The 19,274-nt window shown below is 41.5% G+C and overlaps 1 protein-coding gene across 1 annotated transcript in view; it reads left to right on the forward strand.

The window, feature by feature from the left end:
- Window positions 1-19,274, forward strand: part of cntn5 (contactin 5) — a 124,857-nt gene that overhangs the window by 53,063 nt on the left and 52,520 nt on the right. Inside the window, exons 3-5 of the mRNA XM_056441420.1 lie at window positions 10,393-10,599; window positions 14,742-14,865; window positions 14,969-15,144. Coding sequence (XP_056297395.1) covers window positions 10,393-10,599; window positions 14,742-14,865; window positions 14,969-15,144 — 507 coding nt within the window. The remainder of the gene's footprint in view (window positions 1-10,392; window positions 10,600-14,741; window positions 14,866-14,968; window positions 15,145-19,274) is intronic.

The raw sequence follows: 19,274 nt of genomic DNA on the forward strand, positions 1-19,274 counted from the left end.
CCAGATGAGTCGCCCGCTGGCATGTTCTAAAAATAGCTCAAATAGCAGCACTTACCAGTGAGCTGCCTCTATTTTTTAAATTGTATTTATTTATTTAGCTATTCTTGTTTAAATCACACTTACATGTAACTTACAAATGACAATATATATATAAACACTTAAAATGTAAAATGTTTTTTGTGTTTAATATAAATGAACTCTGACCGAGTAAAGTTCAAAGGTCAGTATTGTGCGCATGACCAAAACGTAGCGTTTGTTGCGCTCTTACAAACAAGCTAACGTTAGCGGACGCAGCTAATATGAGGAGAAGAGTTACCCCAAAAAATGTCAGAAAAAAGAAAGAAAACATATCATTTTCACGACGAATGGGAGGTAGAGTTTTTTTTTACCACTGTGAAAGGATCCTGCGTGTGTTTAATTTGGGCAACTGTCGCAATAGCAAAGCGGCACAATGTGGAGAGACATTTTATTACGTGTCACACAAGCTACCATGCTAACTACCCACCGGCAGCGCACTGCGCAGAAAAGCCAGCGAGTTAAAGGCAGCTTTGTGCAAACAGCAGTCTTTTTCACTAGACCGGTTAAAAACTCCCAAAAGCAACCGAAGCCTCGTTTAGAGCCACGCAATTCTTGATGAAGAAAAAGAAGGCATTTACAGACGGGGAGGTTGTCAAAGAAGCAATGATGATAATTGCTAAAACTGTGCTTGAAGACGAGAAGTATGGAACCGATGTACTCTCCAGTCTCTCCGATGTTCAACTCGCGGCAACTACAATGGTAAGAAGAGTGTCGGCGATGTCTGGGAACTTGACCGACCAGCTGGACCGTGATCTGGCGAGGTGCCGGTGGTTCAGCATCCAGTGTGACGAGTCGGTGGACAGCAGCAGTACGGCGCAGCTGATGGTCTTTATCCGGATGGTGTTTGATGATTTCTCCACAAAAGAAGAACTTCTGACACTACTGCCCTGAAGACAACCACGAGGGAGTTGACATTTATAACGCAGTGAAGGAGTTTTTGGTGGAAAAAAAGGTGCCGCTGGAAAAGCTGGTATCAGTGACTACGGATGGGGCTCCTGCTATGATCGGCCGACACATAGGATTCGTTGCTCACTGTAAAGCTGACCCAGAGTTCCCAAAGTTTCTGCAGTACCACTGCATCATACACCAGCAGGCCTTATGTGCAAAAGTGATCTGCTTTGAGCACGAATGACTCCGTCGTGAAGATCATAAACAGCATCCGCTCCAGAGCTAAACAGCACAGGACATTCAAGGTACTTTTGGAGGAGCTGTCAGCTGAATATGGTGACCTGCTACTACACACAGAAATCTGATGGCTCAGCAGGGGACGAATTTTGCAACGTTTTTTGTCACTTTTGGGTGAAATCAAAGAGTTCATGCAGTCCAGAGGTGAGGACACCGTGCTGCTGGAGGACACTGAGTGGATACTTGACCTTGCATTTTTAACGGACATTACTGGAAAACTGAACAGTTTGAACTGTGAGCTGCAAGGCAAAGGTAAAACTATCGCCGATATGATAAGTGCTTTAAATGCATTTAAAGCTAAGATGAACCTTTTCTCTGTGCATTTACAGAGTAAAAAAGTGCTGCACTTTCCCTCTGTGCAGATGGTGCTGAAAGACAATGCTTCTGCATCTGAGACTTTTGACAAAGTTGCAGAAAAGTACTCTCAGGTCATAAACAGAGTTGGGCAAGAGTTTGAGAACAGGTTTTGTGACCTGGATCAGCTTGAGCCATGTGTGTCGTTCATTTCTAATCCTTTCATGAACGTGGACATATCATGCATTGCTGCAACGAGCTCAGTCGCACCTGGATGGAACCGATGTCTCTGTGAGAGTCACTTTCTTTGACTTCTCCAGTGCATTTAACACCATCCAGCCACTGCTGCTGAGTGAGAAGCTGCGGGTGGCCGGTGTGGACGCGTCCACCATCTCCTGGATCACTGACTACCTCACAGGCAGACCACAGTTTGTCAGAATGGGCCGTGTGCTGTCTGGAACGGTGGTCAGTGATGTTGGAGCCCCACAGGGAACTGTTCTGTCTCCCTTCCTCTTCACCCTGTACACCAGTGACTTCCAGTACAACACGGAGTCATGCCATCTGCAGAAGTACTCTGATGATTCTGCAGTGGTCGGGTGTATTAGGGATGGACGGGAGGAGGAGTACAGGGCAGTGGTGAGTGACTTTGTAAAGTGGGCCGATGAGAACCACCTGCGGCTGAACGTGGCCAAGACCAGAGAGATGGTGGTGGACTTCAGGAGGAAGGCGACAGCTCCTACACCTCTGAGTGTCCTGGGAGTGGACGTGGACATGGTGGAGGAGTACAAGTACCTGGGCGTCTCCATCGACAGCCGACTGAACTGGAAGGCCAACATCAACGCTGTGTACAAGAAGGATGAGTCGACTCTTTTCCTGAGAAAGCTTGATCCTTCAACGTGTGCAGCAAGATGCTGGAGTTATTCTACCAGTCGGTTGTCGCCAGTGTACTGCACTTTGCCATTGTCTGCTGGGGAGCAGCATCGGAGCCGGTGACACCAGCCGTCTAACAAACTGGTTAGGAAGGCTGGCTCCATCATCGGCTGCCAGCTGGAGCACCTGGAACAGGTGGTGGAGAGGAGGACGTTGAAGAAACTGGTGTCCATATTGGACAACCCGGACCACCCTCTCCACCACCTCCTACAGGGACAGAGGAGTACTTTCTCCAGACGTCTCCTCACGCTCCGCTGCCACAAGGAGAGATACAGGAGAACATTCCTGCCGACGGCTATGAGGCTCTACAACAGTTCACCTCTTGCCAGATCACCCTAACCCTTCTTATATTTTGTGTTTTGTTCTTTTTATTCTTGTGTGTTGCTGCTACTGACTCGACAAATTTCCCCTTGGGGATTAATAAAGTATATATCTATCTATCTATCTATCTATCTGAGCAGTTAAGTGCAACATTCAGCCTGGATGCTGAACAGGTGGAGATTGAAATTGTAACACTGCAAAATGACCTCCACCTCAAAGCCCACCAGGCTGCACCAAACTTTTGGTGCCTTGTTGACACAGAAAAGTACAGTGGTGTATGCGCAGCAGCTATGAAGGTTGCAAGCCTGTTTGGTTCAACTTATCTTTGTGAATCAGCCTTTTCTGACATGAACTTCATCAAGAACAAACACAGAACACGCCTCACTGATGCACATCTGCAGGACTCACTCAGAGTTGCAGTGTCAAGTTACACACCAGAGTACAACACACTAGTTAACAGCATGCAATGCCAGGCTTCCCACTAACTGACAAAGAAACAGATAACAAATTTGGTGTCCAGTTCAAAGTGTGACATGATTTATTTAAAAATTTGAGAGTTGACTTTGTATTTTACATGAGTTATTATTTGTACAAACATGGTGCAAAGTAATTCATGATTTGTTAAAAATGTTAGTGGCTAGCTAGTTAAAATGGGATATTGTGATTTCACAAGACTGTCTTAGAAGTGATCATTTAAAAATGTTCAATTTGAAAAATGTGCACTTAGAGAAAATATAAATATAAAGTGTTGCATATTGATATTTATCTGTTTCTATATATATTTATTGTGAGAAATCATGAAGATGATCAGTGTTTCCACAAAGATAAATATCATTAATTATTAATAATAACATAGAGTTAAAGGTAATTGAGCAAATTGGCTATTTCTGGCAATTTATTTAAGTGTGTATCAAACTGGTAGCCCTTCGCATTAATCAGTACCCAAGAAGTAGCTCTTGGTTTCAAAAATGTTGGTGACCCCTGCTTTGGAGGGATGACTCTCAATAGACCTTTATCAGATATCTTGAGGGAACTTGCACTTCCTGCCATAATCCATTCACAAAATAACAGCTGAGCATTATCTTATCGATAACTAGTATTAAATAAATCAAATTAGTGTTGGGCAGTTTGTCTGCAGCACTCATACAATCATGATAGTGACTTTTCAACTGTGAAATAAAAACAGAAAAATACAACATGCAACTTTTGACACAATGTAATGGATTATTGCCCTTCTGTACTCTGAATATTCTGAAAATATTCACTGGGAAGACAATAGTTCCCTTGAATTTTATTCTCCTCTGTACCTGTCTCCGTTGCCCATCCTTATTCATTTCATATATATTTAATCCATGCAGTAGCAGAGGGGGGTAGCACAATTCCATTTCTCTCCTGTGTAGATGAAGTTTGGGCACTTTTTTTCTCCCTCCCCACCTTTGATTGGAAGACAACATTGCTTGGAATGTTTAGTGTGGAATGATAATTCATATGTAGCTCATCTTAAGTCTGAGGTGTCTCACTATTTAAAGTGGGTTGCAGGGGATACAGAAGTGTAGCGCTGTATAGCTGATGCACAAAGTCATTTTCACCAAGGACACAAGAGTCATGCACTAGAAATACAGGAAATGGAGCATTTGCATGCACTACACAGAAAGTGGGACCATGCAATGAATATATTGCGCTGATTGTATGCCTTGAAAAATAAACATTGAATCTGGAGACTTTCCGAAGCAACAGGGGGTTATCTGCAATTCCCAACATCCCACAAACCCAAATAACACAATAAATGCCTAAAGCAATACTGAGTCGTTGCAACTCTGCAGTACATATACACAAACGTTGACATCTACATTTGGCTTCCATCAATCAGGCATTTATGGACGTTCTCAAACTGGAAGGCTAACCTGAGCTGTGAGAGAATCTCTTTCACTCACAACTTGGGCCAAGGAGATGAAAATTTAAAGAAAATCTGTAACCATTAGAAGTTGTGATCAACATTCAAGTCTTGGCAGTAAAGCGTCTCTGGTGGATCCAGTGATCAACACTATCATCAGTACCTTGGGATTTGGGGCATTTTAGAAAACACAGGGACGTACAATGACGCCAACGTTTGTGTCTTTGCGCCACATAGTCTGAAGCCAGTTAGAAAAGTGTGTTGTCATTTGCTTCATATTTTAAATACAGATAAAAGGCGTGGCATCTGATTATGCATCATTCCATTCCATTCCATTATCCATACCGCTTATCCTTATTAGGGTTGCGGGGCTCTGGAGCCGATCCCAGCTGACATAGGGCGAAGGCAGGGTACACCCTGGACAGGCCGCCAGTCCATCTCAGGGCACACATAGAGACAGACAACCATTCACTCTCACATTCACACCTATGGGCAATTTAGAGACCAATTAACCTGACTGCATGTCTTTGGACTGTGGGAGGAAGCCGGAGAACCCGGAGGGAACCCACGCTGCCACGGGGAGAACATGCAAACTCCACACAGAAGGACCGCCCCGACTGTGAGGCGACAGTGCTCGCCACTACAGCACCGTGCAGCCCCTAGAAAATTAGAAAAGTGTGTTGTCATTTGCTTCATATTTTAAATACCGATAAAAGGCATGGCATCTGATTTTGCATCATGTCACAGTAAAATGAGGTTTTACCTTCATCACGGGCGTTACATGAAGAAAAAGTGAATATTAGTACAGCATGCTGGTTTGAGATCTCCATGCTTCCCATTATAAGGCTCGACAATGCAATACCATACATCACACCACTGCGGTTACATCGTTACTCCGACAAGGTTGAACCAGCTCATACAATCTCCATATATATAAAAATAAAAGAGGGTTTTAGCAAGTAGTCGGCCGTGATAGGAGGCGAGATGAGGCTGCATATGATGTATGGATTGCTCCATCCGTAATGATATTCGGCTGAATAAATGGTCTCAAGCATAATCGGCTTCAGTCAATATAATCTCCCTGTGAAGGTCTTCATTAATCTCACAGTCTATGTCTAATCATGTCCGTCTACTTGAGTCCCCATGAGCGTCTCACCTACTTGCTGTATGTTATTATAATTAATTCTTCACACCGCAGTCGTCCAGAGGCTGCCGACGAGCCCGCGACTCACTGCGCCGTGACAGCCCAGTGATCTGATGCAAGTGGATCAGGTCTGGACACTAACAACCCTGATGAGAAATTGGCAAGTTCTTGACCTTTAGTTGCCTTCAGTGTCAACCACTTTTTTAACATAGAAGAAATAGGGCCAAAAATCAACAACATGTGCAGCCTAAAACAATACCATTTTATAATAAATGTTGCATTAATTACACTTCGATTTAGCTGTTGCAGTCAGAACTAGAACCAGACCGCGGCGCACGTGTCATAGCTGCACGTGCATTTACTCAGGAGGCAATTTTGATTTACGATTTAATCTACCAGAAATTGAATGTGAAGTCTGGCACTGTTTCCCCGGGTCTCCCCTCTGTTTGCTTGAACATGTCATCTTCCCTCAGCCTCCCTTCACTTCTGTTAGTTTTTTAGCATGTGTCTTTGTCTCAAAGCCATTTAAGTTTCTTCAGTTGGCCATGGTTGATGATAATTTGGATTTAATAAGTTTCTATTGTTTAGCAAAAGGTTGTCTCCCTTTAAGTAAACCAGTCAGTTTAACATTGGGTTTAATAATAAGGACAATGTAACAGGAACGTTTCGCTTTTTTCTTCTTTGTTCAATTGTAGAATGGCCCTGGTCTCCTTCGTGATGTTATCACAAAGGTGGTGTTAAGACCTGAAACGATCGCCGATAGCTCCCTAAATGGCAGCAGGTGCAGCCCTTTCAACAACATTGAGTGTTTCTGATTTTGCACCCTCTGAAAGATAGGGATCAATGGGATTTGCAAGGGTCATTGCTTTTATCAGATGAAGGTTACAGCTGAACACAGCAAGTGTCTGTCGCCTTCAGCCGTCAAACAAACAAAAGAGACTTTCATGCTTTTTTTCTTTTCTTTTCTATGCTGTAGAATTCCTTACATTTTCCTGACATTTTATTTTTCCAAGTATTATTGACAGAATGTCCACGTTTGATGCACTGAATAACAGGGGTGTGCTTCGGCCCCACTTCCTCCTGGTTTGGTTCTGCTGCTGAGGCCCAGAAAGAAACAAGGTAAACTGTCACAACGGCCAGCTGGTATAATGCTACCGAGCATGGATCTCATTTCCAGGGTCAGAATGATAGAAAAGTCGAGCAATATTTTAACCAGGGGCGAGCCCCTTGCGTTCTCATTTAAAAAATAGTTGCAATCTCAGCATCTGTATTACGTATCACCCCGTCTATCCACTACAAATACATTTAAGTTTTAATTCGACCAACAACTCTTCGAGTTTTTCAACAGGAAAATAACAAAATTGTATCCCACTATGATCAGTATACACCACCGTTCAAAAGTTTGGGGTCACTTAGAAATGTCATGATTTTTCAAAGAAAAGCACTGTTTTTTCAATAAAGATAACATTAATCAAAAATACACACTATACATTGTTAATGTGGTAAATGACTATTCTAGGTGGAAACGTCTGGTTTCAAATGAAATATCTTCATAGGTGTATAGAGGCCCATTTCCATCAACTATCACTCCAGTGTTCTAATGGTACGTTGTGTTTGCTAATCGCCTTAGAAGACTAATATCTGATTAGAAAACCCTTGTGCAATTATGTTAGCACAGCTGAAAACAGTTATGCTGGTGATATAAGCTATACAACTGGCCTTCCTTTGAGCTTGAAGTTTGAAGAACAAAATTAATACTTCAAATATTAATCATTATTTCTAACCTTGTCAATGTCTTGACTATATTTTCTCTTCAATTTTCAATTCATTTGATAAATAAAACTGAGTTTTCATGGAAGACACGAAATTGTCTGGATGACCCCAAACTTTTGAACGGTAGTGTATGTGTGTACTATGTATCCACCTTAGTGTTGTTCTTACTGTTTGTTGGAAGTGTGCAAAGTTTAATGTACTGCAAATCCAGTTACCCCACAGGGACACATTAAGTATTTAATCCACCTGCTCTATCTATCCACCCATTCATCAATCAACCTGCCAGGGTTTCCTCTATGTAAGGCACAAGGCACATGTATTATTGCTTTTATCTTATGTGATCTTCTACTGTTTTTATCTGATTCACTTTTCCCCGCCCAGTATCGCTTCCTGAATCATCTAGAAAAAGCATTTATTTTCATTGATATACATAAATATTTGCTTTCTATCCTTTACCGTCCAGTATAACTACATTCACATTAACACTTCCGATGAATCTACTTATATTACGATTGATTACCATGACAGAAGTATGCCAACTGGCAATGAGATAATCAGGCATGTTTCCATCTCCCATTTACGACTGTAAGAGAAATGAGCATTTTGTACTGACAGTATTTTGAAACTTGATTAAATAAAGTATGTTCAGCTGTCATATTTTAACAGGTTCAACGTGATAACAAGCTGTTTCTTGTGTCATCACTCGCTGCTTGTCGACATCACACTGCATATGTCAGAGAGATGCAGTGTGGTGCTGTCACCTGAACAGGTGCACAGCACCGTGAATTAAGTCCAGTCTGCCTCTGACAGTTTGGTCTCGTTCAGATGAAACAGCTGTATTATGTTCGCAGCTCTGTTTTTTTTGGATGTGTTTAATGTGTTCATCTTTTATACTGTGATTCTTTTACAAATGTACAAATCATTGAAGCAAACAATATAAACAATATCTTATATATAAAACATAGCAAGCAAAATGAATATTACACATGGTCCCTAATTTTCTGAGAGGCACACAATTGGATACAAATAATTACCTTAGAGGTACAAAAGTGTGAAAGATCAGACAGTGGATCTGCGTTATAATGCTCAGGAAGTCTTTACATAGCCAGAAATATTTAGCACAAACATACATTTAAAATAAACATGCTAAACAATGCTCAGTGTTTTTCATTGTTGGCATTGTTAATTAAAAAAAAAATCTATTTCATTTATATGATTATTGTGGAATATTGTCTCACTACCTGAAATTAATATTGCTTTTAACTTTCCCAGCTGTCAAAGGAAAGAGTTTAGCCAAGCGTTGGCTGCAGCAGCAGGAATGTGGCTGACACCTCAATTGTGCTGATTCCCAACAAGATAAATGATTTGACTGACTGCCAACCAGCTAATTGGTTTGCTTATCAATTTTAAAACTCACAATAACTTTAATTTCAAATGGAGTTCAGTCCTTTGCTTCTCCTCATAATAGGTAATACAGTAATTGCCCGTTCTCCATTTGTAGATGGAAGTATTGTTTTGCAGCTGACAAGTCCCCAAGGGCACATAATTATTTCTCAGTTTTGTTCAGTTCTTTCATAGCACTATATCATTCAATGCAAAACACTTTTTGCAGAGCTCTGATTAGACTCTAGCTGAACTTCAAGCTGAGCTTCACGTTTCTAGCCTTTTTGCATTTTCTCTTCATCCATTATACCAGAAACAGAAATGGTTCCATCTTCTAAATTGGCTTTTTTTAGCCGGATTATGTCTTTGGAAAATATGTGTTGATGATCAGCCGTCATGGGTGAACGAATTGTGTGTGTAATCTTTAGTTGTTGCATTTATAGTATCATGAAAGAAAACAAGCTGGCACAAGTAGGAGAAGAACGCGTTGACAGCAATGACTAATGCCAGTTTACATTTCAGAGAGAATATTATTCTAAACCTCTGTGTAATCTTTTTCTATAAAGGAAGCTGTCTCTCTCCTGTTCTGCTACATTTACATCATCGTTTTCAATGTGAGACTTTGATGACGGGGATTATCAGAATATGCAGAGGATCCGCTGTACCTCGTAAGAAGTGCATGTTTTCACCTAAGGCGTCCTCAGCCCCTTTGCACTGTCGCTCTAATGGTGACTACATGCTGCTGCAGAAAACGACTGACTCTTTGGAAGCCCAAGGGAAAAAACTCCTATTATTGTTCTAGAAAAAGGGAATACAATAAGTGTGTGTGGGCGTCTGACACAGTGCATTTAGTATCATTAGACACATTTACCGTTAAAGTCTTCTCTCGCCATCAGCTGATGGGTCTCTCGCCAACAGTACAATTTTCACACGGGACTAAAGCGATGTAAAACGTTAGTCTGCTGCCCTGCAAGTACATCTCAGAGATTAAGACCATGTTCCTCAACAGTGCACGCTACGTTTGCAGACTGCAGGATACACATTCACGGTTTTTCCACCCATTCCATCAGAGCTGTCTCTGAATTGTGACACCTCCTTATTCTGCTTTCTCTACTCTTTGTTTCCGTTGAGCAAGATCTCTGCCATGTAGAACACCAGTTTATTGCAAAGGATTCTTCATACAGGAGCATGGCAACCTGATTCACTTCCCCAGGGGTCTAGTACAGAGAGAACCACGACTCCATCCATGATTCTTTCTCTCCTCTTGGAGATCCATTCTTTATGCTGAAACGTTGACCAATTTGACTCCAAATGTGGACTATTAACAGAACTGCCCTACATGTGTGTACAGAATAGACGTAATTCTTCACTGTTTTTTTTTTTCTCCCAGATTTTGCGAGAGCTGTCGCAGCACGGCCAATATCATATGCAGCAGTGTTACAAATGAAAGCAGACAGCTCGTCAGTGTTCAACTCGCGCAGCAGACCTCGACAACACCACAGTGGCGAGCTGGTGACTCCAGACTGGCCTGCTTTCTCCAGTCATCCGCTGTCAGCCCTGAGTCTGCTCAGCTCTCAGGAGGACTACAGGAGTGAAGGTAAGACTAATGGTGCGGTCAAACCCACAGTTTGTTTGCTCTTGTCTCCACCAAAATTGAAAGGTTGATGCTTTCCGGTTTGTAGAAGTTCACGTCCACAATATTGAGCTGCTGTGTGTTCTTTGGCATCATTTACCCACTGAGGTGTTTATTCGTTAAAAGTCTCCTTTTATGACATACAGAGCAATTGCAATTGCTATTTTAAGATATTGTGATACCCATCAGGTAAACACTCTTAGCTCCGTCAGCACAGTGGCCTTTGTTTCCACTGTTAGCGTTTTGAGCCAGTCGTCATGTTGAGAGCCGTGTGGAGTCAACACAAATGCTGTGCATATTGAATTTAGCACCTTTGAGGATAAAGAAAGAGGGAGCTGAATGTGATTATCCATAAAGCCTGATTTCCCTTCGGTTTATATTGTTAGGATTTAGTGCTGGCTGTCAAATGTCAGCATCTGCCTCCTTCTGCCAAGACAGCTGTGCTTTTTTGTGTCATTTCCTGTTATTAGCCCAGGATGACATTATCAGTTCCGACCGACTGCCTGGCAGTCACATCATGCATGAATGAGAGACCTTGATCTTCAGGTTGTCTTGGAGTGTCACCCGAGTTCAGATGACATTGTTCTCACCTGCCAAAATGAAGCAATTTAAAAGAATGGACACAGATGAAAAGAGAAAAACACACCAAACGTAGTTGGTGTGAATGCACTGTGGGGCTCTCTGCCAACAGTCCGCCATCTCTGGACTCACTTTGAGTGTGCAGACTTTCTGCCTGTTTAGATTTAGTCTGGGAATGAATCCCGCCTATATATCATCACTGTGCATGGTCTGCAGTGACCGGGGTCGTGCCCTTTGGGAAATTGTAGTGGGATCATGGCAATATCCAGCTCTCTCTGCGTTCCTGTCAGGGTAGACACTAGATATGATGGATATATTTGTGAAAGGGGAAGATTTAATATCCCAAACACCAGCATGGAAACGCATTGTCATAAATCTACACGGGTCACTTACTCACATCCTGTATTATAGTATGAATACATCTCAAGGCTATAAGGACCTATTGAAGCTTTAATACATGGTTAATCACAACATGTGTTTTGCATATGGACTGCTTATCTGAAGTGGCTAATGAATTGGCAGAAAGGATCTTAACAGACATTAAAAACAGGCAGAGACAAAAAATCACAGTCAAGTTTTTGTAATTTATATGTTGGCCTTGTTTCTGTTATTCTGCTTGTCTTTTCCGTATTTCCTTCTTTTTGCCTCTCTGCCAGCATCATCAATATATGGCCATACAATGACTTGCATCTATATCACCAAGGTGAGAGTAATGTCTCTCCATTGTCAGTGATGACAAGGGCATTATTATACCATTGCACTGGATTGATGTTCTGCGGATTGAATGGATGTCAAAAAGTAAAACACGTGAGGTGTCTTCGACGAGATACAATTTTTTTGGTCTGTAAAGTTGAGTGATTTAAACAACTTCCCTGCTTGTATTGTATAGATACACTCTGACCATATCCTGATGCTTGAGAATTGTTGTTGTTTCTCCATCCAACCTTTTAATGTTTTCAAATGGCCATAAAATGTGTTGCAGGATGATGGCATAGCTCCATCCAGACACGCAGTATCCTCCTCTCTGCTGGGCCTTGATAGTACCTTCTCTCATTTATACGGACGCCTTATTATTTTGTTTAGAATAGAGATTATTATATCATACAGCATGGTCCACAAGTTAAAAGGGAACAGCTGAATCATACTGGTTTTGTTGAGTGTGTGTGCACGCCTACTCCATGGATGGATGGACAGAGAGCTGTGTAAAGAAATGTAGAAACCTCCTACTATTTGTTAGCACTAGAAAAACATACGAGCACCAAATTGCTTTGCTTTATCTGCACAGCAAGATCTGCAACTTAATATCGGTTAATTTCCCTCCACTGATTAGGGTATTATTTCAAAAGCTTTTGATTTCCCTGTGGAGCATTAAATTGCTGACAAAGTGTTGGTGAGATTGTAAATACCCTGAGGAAACAAAAAGCAACGATTATTCTTTTGTCATCCAATTATTCCTAAATTGTAAGAAGTATTCAAGACTGGTGACTTGTATTGTTGTATTAGTTATGAATCCAATCAAATGTAATACACACCTACAAGCTTAGTGTATTGACATCCTTAAAGAAAGAAAAACAATCCATTTACTAGCAGAAATTCAGCCACTGCATTACGCCGACACGAGTGCATCATTAACTGTCTGTTTACTGGGCTTATATTCTTCATACACTATTTATCACACCGAGAAACAATTATTCTGAAGAACACAAGATGTCTTTTGGAGAGTCTGACAATCAGAGATGATACACTGTACCAAAGGAACCCTTCTGCAATAAGTGCATCAATTCTGTGTTAACAGAAGGTGAGATCAAAGAGTAGAGCAGTCTGAGGGAACAGAAGAGAATTGAAACAGAGAACATGTATCAATATGTGGACGCATTTGTGCCGGTGAGAGTTCAAATCTTACATGAGAACCACTTTAAACCACGAGCAGCCCCTTAGATTATGAAACATGGCTGAGGTGTAGTCATACTTGTGCTGTTGGTATTAAATAGCATTTCATAAATGTGATGTTACATAAGCAAGCTGGCAATACACCTGTTACTGCAAAAACATAAATACATGCCAATGTCACTTTTTACTGTAATTCTGCAACACATCTTCTGTCTGCGTGCCATTAGCAAGTTACATATGTATTGCCTGGCAGGCAGTAAATAAATCTCATTCTTTCAGTTGTTAATTCTTTTTTTTCTTAATTTATTTGGTTATTTAATCATGCTTTGGATCTATTTGGTGGTGTGGGGTCTAAAGTAGTGTTTATTACGGTGTGTGAATGTTACTCCTGATGTGCAGGTGGAAGCTGCTCTTAAATTTAGTTTATAACTAATTAACCCCTTTGAACTCTAAAGCGCACCGTACTCTTGCAGCCACTAAAACAACAACAGTGTGGCACCAATCCCTTTGCAACCTACATGTCATAATTCAGAGTTTTTGTGTCTTATTTTGAAGTCCCTGTTTCTCGTGTCATCTGTTTCCCTGCACTTCCTGTCCCTGTGATTGTCTGCCCTGTTCCTGATTGTTTCCACCTGTGTGATTGCTAGCCCCGCCCTCATTGTGTCCACCTGTGTCTCCTTCCCCGGTGTCCAATCAGCTGCACCTTCCCTGTGTATTTAAACCCTGTTTGTAGCATTCTCCAGTGTTGATTCATACCGTTTAGTTCGTGTTTGACCTGTTTTATATAAAAATAAAATTTTCTGTGGAATGTTGTTCGAGTTTGGGTCCTATCTCTCTCTCTGGCTACGACAGTCATCCTGACACTACATATTGCACCCTAGGCCTTAAATGGTAATCCCTCAAATGTCAAAATACTTTTGGGATGCCTTTACTCTGCTATGTCATAAACACTATGAGTACTACGATATGAATGGGCAAAGATAAGAGCTTTTAAAGTAGGTCCCGAGAATTGACCAATTTCTGAGTCCCAGATGTTTATTGTCTTGTGCTTTTATTTATAGAGCTTGTTATATAAAAAATAGAGCCCTGCCACAGACTATTAGGAGGATATGTAACACTGTTGAGAAGAATGCCTGACAAACAAAGGAACGTGTGGGTTGTTCACTCATCACTTGGCGCCCCATAGCAGACGACAATGAGTCCGAGAGATGTAAAAGGTATTTGGATGATAGCTTTGAGGTTGAACATAACGGAATCACGTCCAAGCAGGTTAACTGTTTCACTTTAAACATGAGGAGTTATTATTTATCCTTCGGAAGTACGACAGCCTCCAGGCTTCCTCGGCAAAAAATAAAATAAAAATTTACACACGCTGGCTTTGAGGATTGCTCGAACAATTTCCAAATGTTGAGCAACCAAATCGGTTATATAGCACAATAGTGTTCTCACCTGTCAAAGAATATGCTGTCTGTGCTGATTGTCATGCTAGTTCAATGTCATTCAGTGGGACTATGAACTTGTATTAACCAAACCGGGGAATAATATAAAAAGCAATTGGATGTTAAAACTCAGGAGCACTCATGATGTGTTGAATGCAAAATCCTCTTTGTCTTCATCTTTTCTTATTTCCCTCGTAGAAAGCGAAGAGTACGGGCCTGTTTTCATCCGTGAGCCAGACGATTTTATTTTTCCTTTGTTTTCCGATGAAAAGAAAGTGGTGATGCACTGTGAGGCACGGGGGAATCCACCACCCACATACAGGTGGGACATATGTCTCCTAATTACAGTCCTACTTTCACAGCTCATTAGCATGTCATTCATCACAAATGTATTCAAATCTCCGATTCTTCTCGTGTTTTTTCAGCTGGTACATCAATGGGACGGAAGTGGACGCAGAGGCAGACTACCGCTACAGCTTCATTGATGGAAATGTAATTATTACCAATGCAAGTGAGAGCAGCGACTATGGGACGTACCAGTGCAAAGCAAAGAACAGTTACGGGACCGTCCTTGGTCGAGAAGCTCTTTTGAAGTTTGCATGTGAGTAGACTTCAATTTATTGATACAAACATTTGTAAACAAGGTCTAATGTTATATTTGATGTCATATAGTAGCATGTACCTTTGCATGTCCATGTTTTAGAAAAATGCACATTTGAGTCAGTTTTCTTGTTTTCGTCCTCAATGATTCACACAGAATACAATATTCAGCGGTGATGAACACTTTTACCCATCTTTAGTTGTTAAAGAGCAGTGGGCTGGAGTGAAGCACCCAGGGAGAACCTGGGGGTTCAGTGTCTTGCTCAACGACACTTCGGCATGCAAACTATGCGGTCAGGGGGGGCGGTCGAGCCGGCTACCTTGTGGTTACAGGACGACCTCGATGGCATCAACCAATCACATTGCGTGGAACAGACATATTCAAAATGTGCAGTATAGTGTAAAACAATTCGAATGACTTTCAACCCTGTCAAAGACAGCACAGGCCAGATCCACTCCTTCAATTTCTACCGTTCACAATAAAAGCCCTAGAAATATGCACTACAAAACAGATCACCATAGGGAACTTAAAATCACTCTGATAATCTTTCTAAGATGAAACAACAACAACAACAACAAATAGCTCAAAATAGCGGAGGTGGCTTAATAAGGTATCATCAGGTATCATTCAGACAGATTGCCAGACGCTGCTCTCGGTCAATAGGTAGTCGGTTCTCTGCCTGCGTGAATCTATTCAAACCTTTTATTTACAAAATTGTTACAACTTTTCCAAATCACATCGCTGCTGGTATGGATGGATTGTATGCAAAATATTGGAGTATTTTGCATTTCTGTGTTGTTCATCCGTCAAGCTGCCGGCGTGTAAAGGCCTGTGCAGGGGAAGAAGATCACGGCTCTCATGTGAAGCAAATAATTAGCTGCAGGCTCTGTGCCTCTCTGAGTTAATGTAAACCTGTTTGGTTCCAGGGGTAAATAAACACCAGGCTGTCTCCAGTAAGGTTTTTGTTGCTGAGTTTCGTTCCCACCGGCTACATCTGATACTGTTGAGTTGCACTGCTAACCGGGCATGTGCCCTCAAATACCAACTCTCAATGGTAAATGATAGCAAAAAAGCACATTTCTTCCCCCAGTAATCCCCTGATCCAACTCCAGAACGTCATCACAGGCTCCAGCAGCACACAGAGGAGGCCAGGGGCCCTGTGCTCAGAGCAAAAGGCATTGTTGCTTCTCTCTGCAGTTTCCTCAGGAGCATTGACCATAATTGCGTTATTGGCATGTCGACAGGGAGCTTACCATTCTCACTCTTGTTCTCAATGTTGCTTGAAGGTAGAGTACATACACGGTCTCATGTGTTGTTATCGGGACTCACAGTTATTACAGGAATGACTTTGGAAACAAATAGCTAGATTAGCCTGAAACGATGTAAACAGAAAAACAGAATGGACTATTTTTGAAAAATCTCTTTTTCCTTCAGGCCGACATAACTTCACCTCTTGTTTTCTTTTTTTTTTGTGTTCCTTCTCAAAGTGTCATGTATTTCAATGTGATCAGAAAAAAACCAAATAGAAGAAGACGTCAATTAAATAAAATCCAGACTGCACTGGCAGGCGCACAAATGTCCAGATGGTAAAGCACAGCTCGCGCTTCAAAATATTTTTTTTATGAGGGACAGAAGCTCAACACTTATCTGTCCTCTTAACCGTCCAGTTCTTTTCCACCCCCTCGCTCCACTCGAATGTCAAATCTATACAAAAAAATATATTTATTTTTATAGAAGAATTAAGCCTGGGTGAACATTAGCAGTGTAATATGTAGGCATTCCTTTATTAGTCTGAGTTTTAAGCTGGGACGGACAGATATTTTTTGTTTTGCATTAATGCTGTGCATTTGCGTGACGCAATGTTATCCATCAGATTCATCGTGGAGATCTTTGTTCGGCTAACATGATGACTGCATCCTGTTCGACTCACAACTAGAAACATAATTGCTGACGCATACAATCATGAATGAGCACAAACAATATTAGACTGATGGATCTGATATATAATCTCCTCCCATGCCTGGCCGAGATAACAAAGCGTAGTGAATATAATATATTGCAAATGGATGCCCAAAAGTGCACTTTAGCGCTGCTTGCTTTGTTCTGTTTTCCTCTAAATTAAAGGATTATATCCTAAACTGAATATTTATAAAGAATTACATCACATTGGCAGGAGTAACCTTCCTTTGCAGCAGCAACCAACATGACCACTCAAGTATCTTAGTGTAGCATCTTAAGATTCACCACCTGGAACGGCTGCTTGATCCTGGCTCTAAATGAACTAAATGAAAACCAAATCCATTTTTTCGAATCCAAATCAGTTCTTGTTTAGTTGTTTAGTCCAAATAGCTATTGGCCTGGCCTCTATTGCTTTTCGCCTGATGTGCCTTGGCAGAATGTTAGTCTTAAAGCCTTAGAGCATATGAAGGCTGAAGCCAAAGGTGTGTTTGTGGTCGTGTTTGGTTGATTGGAAGCTGAGACAATGGCCTCGTGTTGGTCGCACAACAGCTTCACCCGAGCCACCTTTGCACAGAATTGGATTTTCTATTCCGAATAGCTGACGACCCAGTTAGTATTCTGTTGCTGAGGGGGCATTACACGGCGCAATGTGGAAAGATGCAGCTCAGGCAGACCGCGCCGGGTTCAAGGTATTACAGCATGAATGGCCTGTAATCGGCTCGAACATGATATCATTAATATTCCGCTCTGTTACCAAGTCGCATAATTTCCTCGCATAGTAGCACATTTTCTGTGGCCCGGGGGATTTTGAGGCACAGCCCTGAAATATCACTCACTGAATAAACATGTGTGGCTATCTCAGTTGCACTTTTGAGTCAGCAACAAATACAGCATCCTACCAGCTGTTGTGTCGAAATATGAAGATACAGTCGGAAGTGACTGAGGGGGAATTCATTAATGTCTGGGTAATGATAGGACGTAGTAGCGTCGTACTGTAAAATAATTAGGATATATTTGTGGATATAGTTTTACATACTGTGAATATGCATGCATTTAGAGGAAATATAAATTGGCAAATGTTTGATGGTTTAAGTATTACACATTAATTTCGAGAGAAATCCTAAAAGAGCTTAATTTTAACTTGACATGAGAGCTCTTTAGTCGTTGCTGCTTCAGGAACTTCACTAATGTGTATTTAGCAAACCTCCCATCTCATCGCAGTCCATTCCCCTTTCACTCCGACCACGGTTAGTGCACGAGGGGACACATTTGGTCCACGGCCTCGCGCTCCGTCGACATTTCTTTCAAATTGTGGCTCTTCAAAAGGCGAGCCACAGAGACAAAGAGCCGCAGCACACATTGGGATGCAGAGCCCTCCCCTTCTCTTTCAGCATAACAAATGGCGGGCATTTATCACTCAGTGTGGAGCTCAACTTTTTCATTCTTCTTCATGTCGGCGCTGCATGTCTTCATGCATGGGCACAGTGGTCGGCTGCTTTAATGAAACACGTGGCCAGTTCTCTTTCTCATGAGCCAAGTCTTTTAAAGAAGTAAATATACTATTTTAGATGTTGCCGAGACTTGAAATAGAACGATTAACTTTCTTCAGTTTTGTTCACGGAGGTTAAGACGTCACGTACACACAGCAGGCTCCTTGCAACTCGTTTCTTTAGTTGGAGAGTGTTATACTCCCGTTAATAAACGGTACGTTCCATGATTTCTAACACAGCATTCTGATTGATTGATCTGCAACTCACATTCTGCATGTTCCAGGTCAGATTAAAATTAGGGCTGTCAGCGTTAACGCGTTAATCTATGCGATTAATTTGGCCGCATTAACGCACTAAAATATTTTACCGCAATTAACGCAACTTTGTTTACTTCCGGTGTTCGTCGAAGTTTTTACACTCAAACCGAGTGATTAATCGCGATTAATGAATTTCAAAATGTGCGATTAATTAGTTAATTTTTTTTAATCGATTGACAGCCCTAATTAAAATACATGAATAAGTTCAATATTATAGTTTTCTCGAGTATATTAAAGGTTTATGAGTGGGGAGCTTCTAAGATTCTGTATGTTCATACGTTATGCTGTGATACATAATGCAGGGGGGGGGGGGGGTCTAATATTTTCACTGATTTGTGTCTGGACTCTGCAGTGAATTGGGGTT

Source organism: Pseudoliparis swirei, chromosome 20 (genome assembly GCF_029220125.1).
Source record: "Pseudoliparis swirei isolate HS2019 ecotype Mariana Trench chromosome 20, NWPU_hadal_v1, whole genome shotgun sequence".
Classification (NCBI taxonomy): domain Eukaryota; kingdom Metazoa; phylum Chordata; class Actinopteri; order Perciformes; family Liparidae; genus Pseudoliparis; species Pseudoliparis swirei.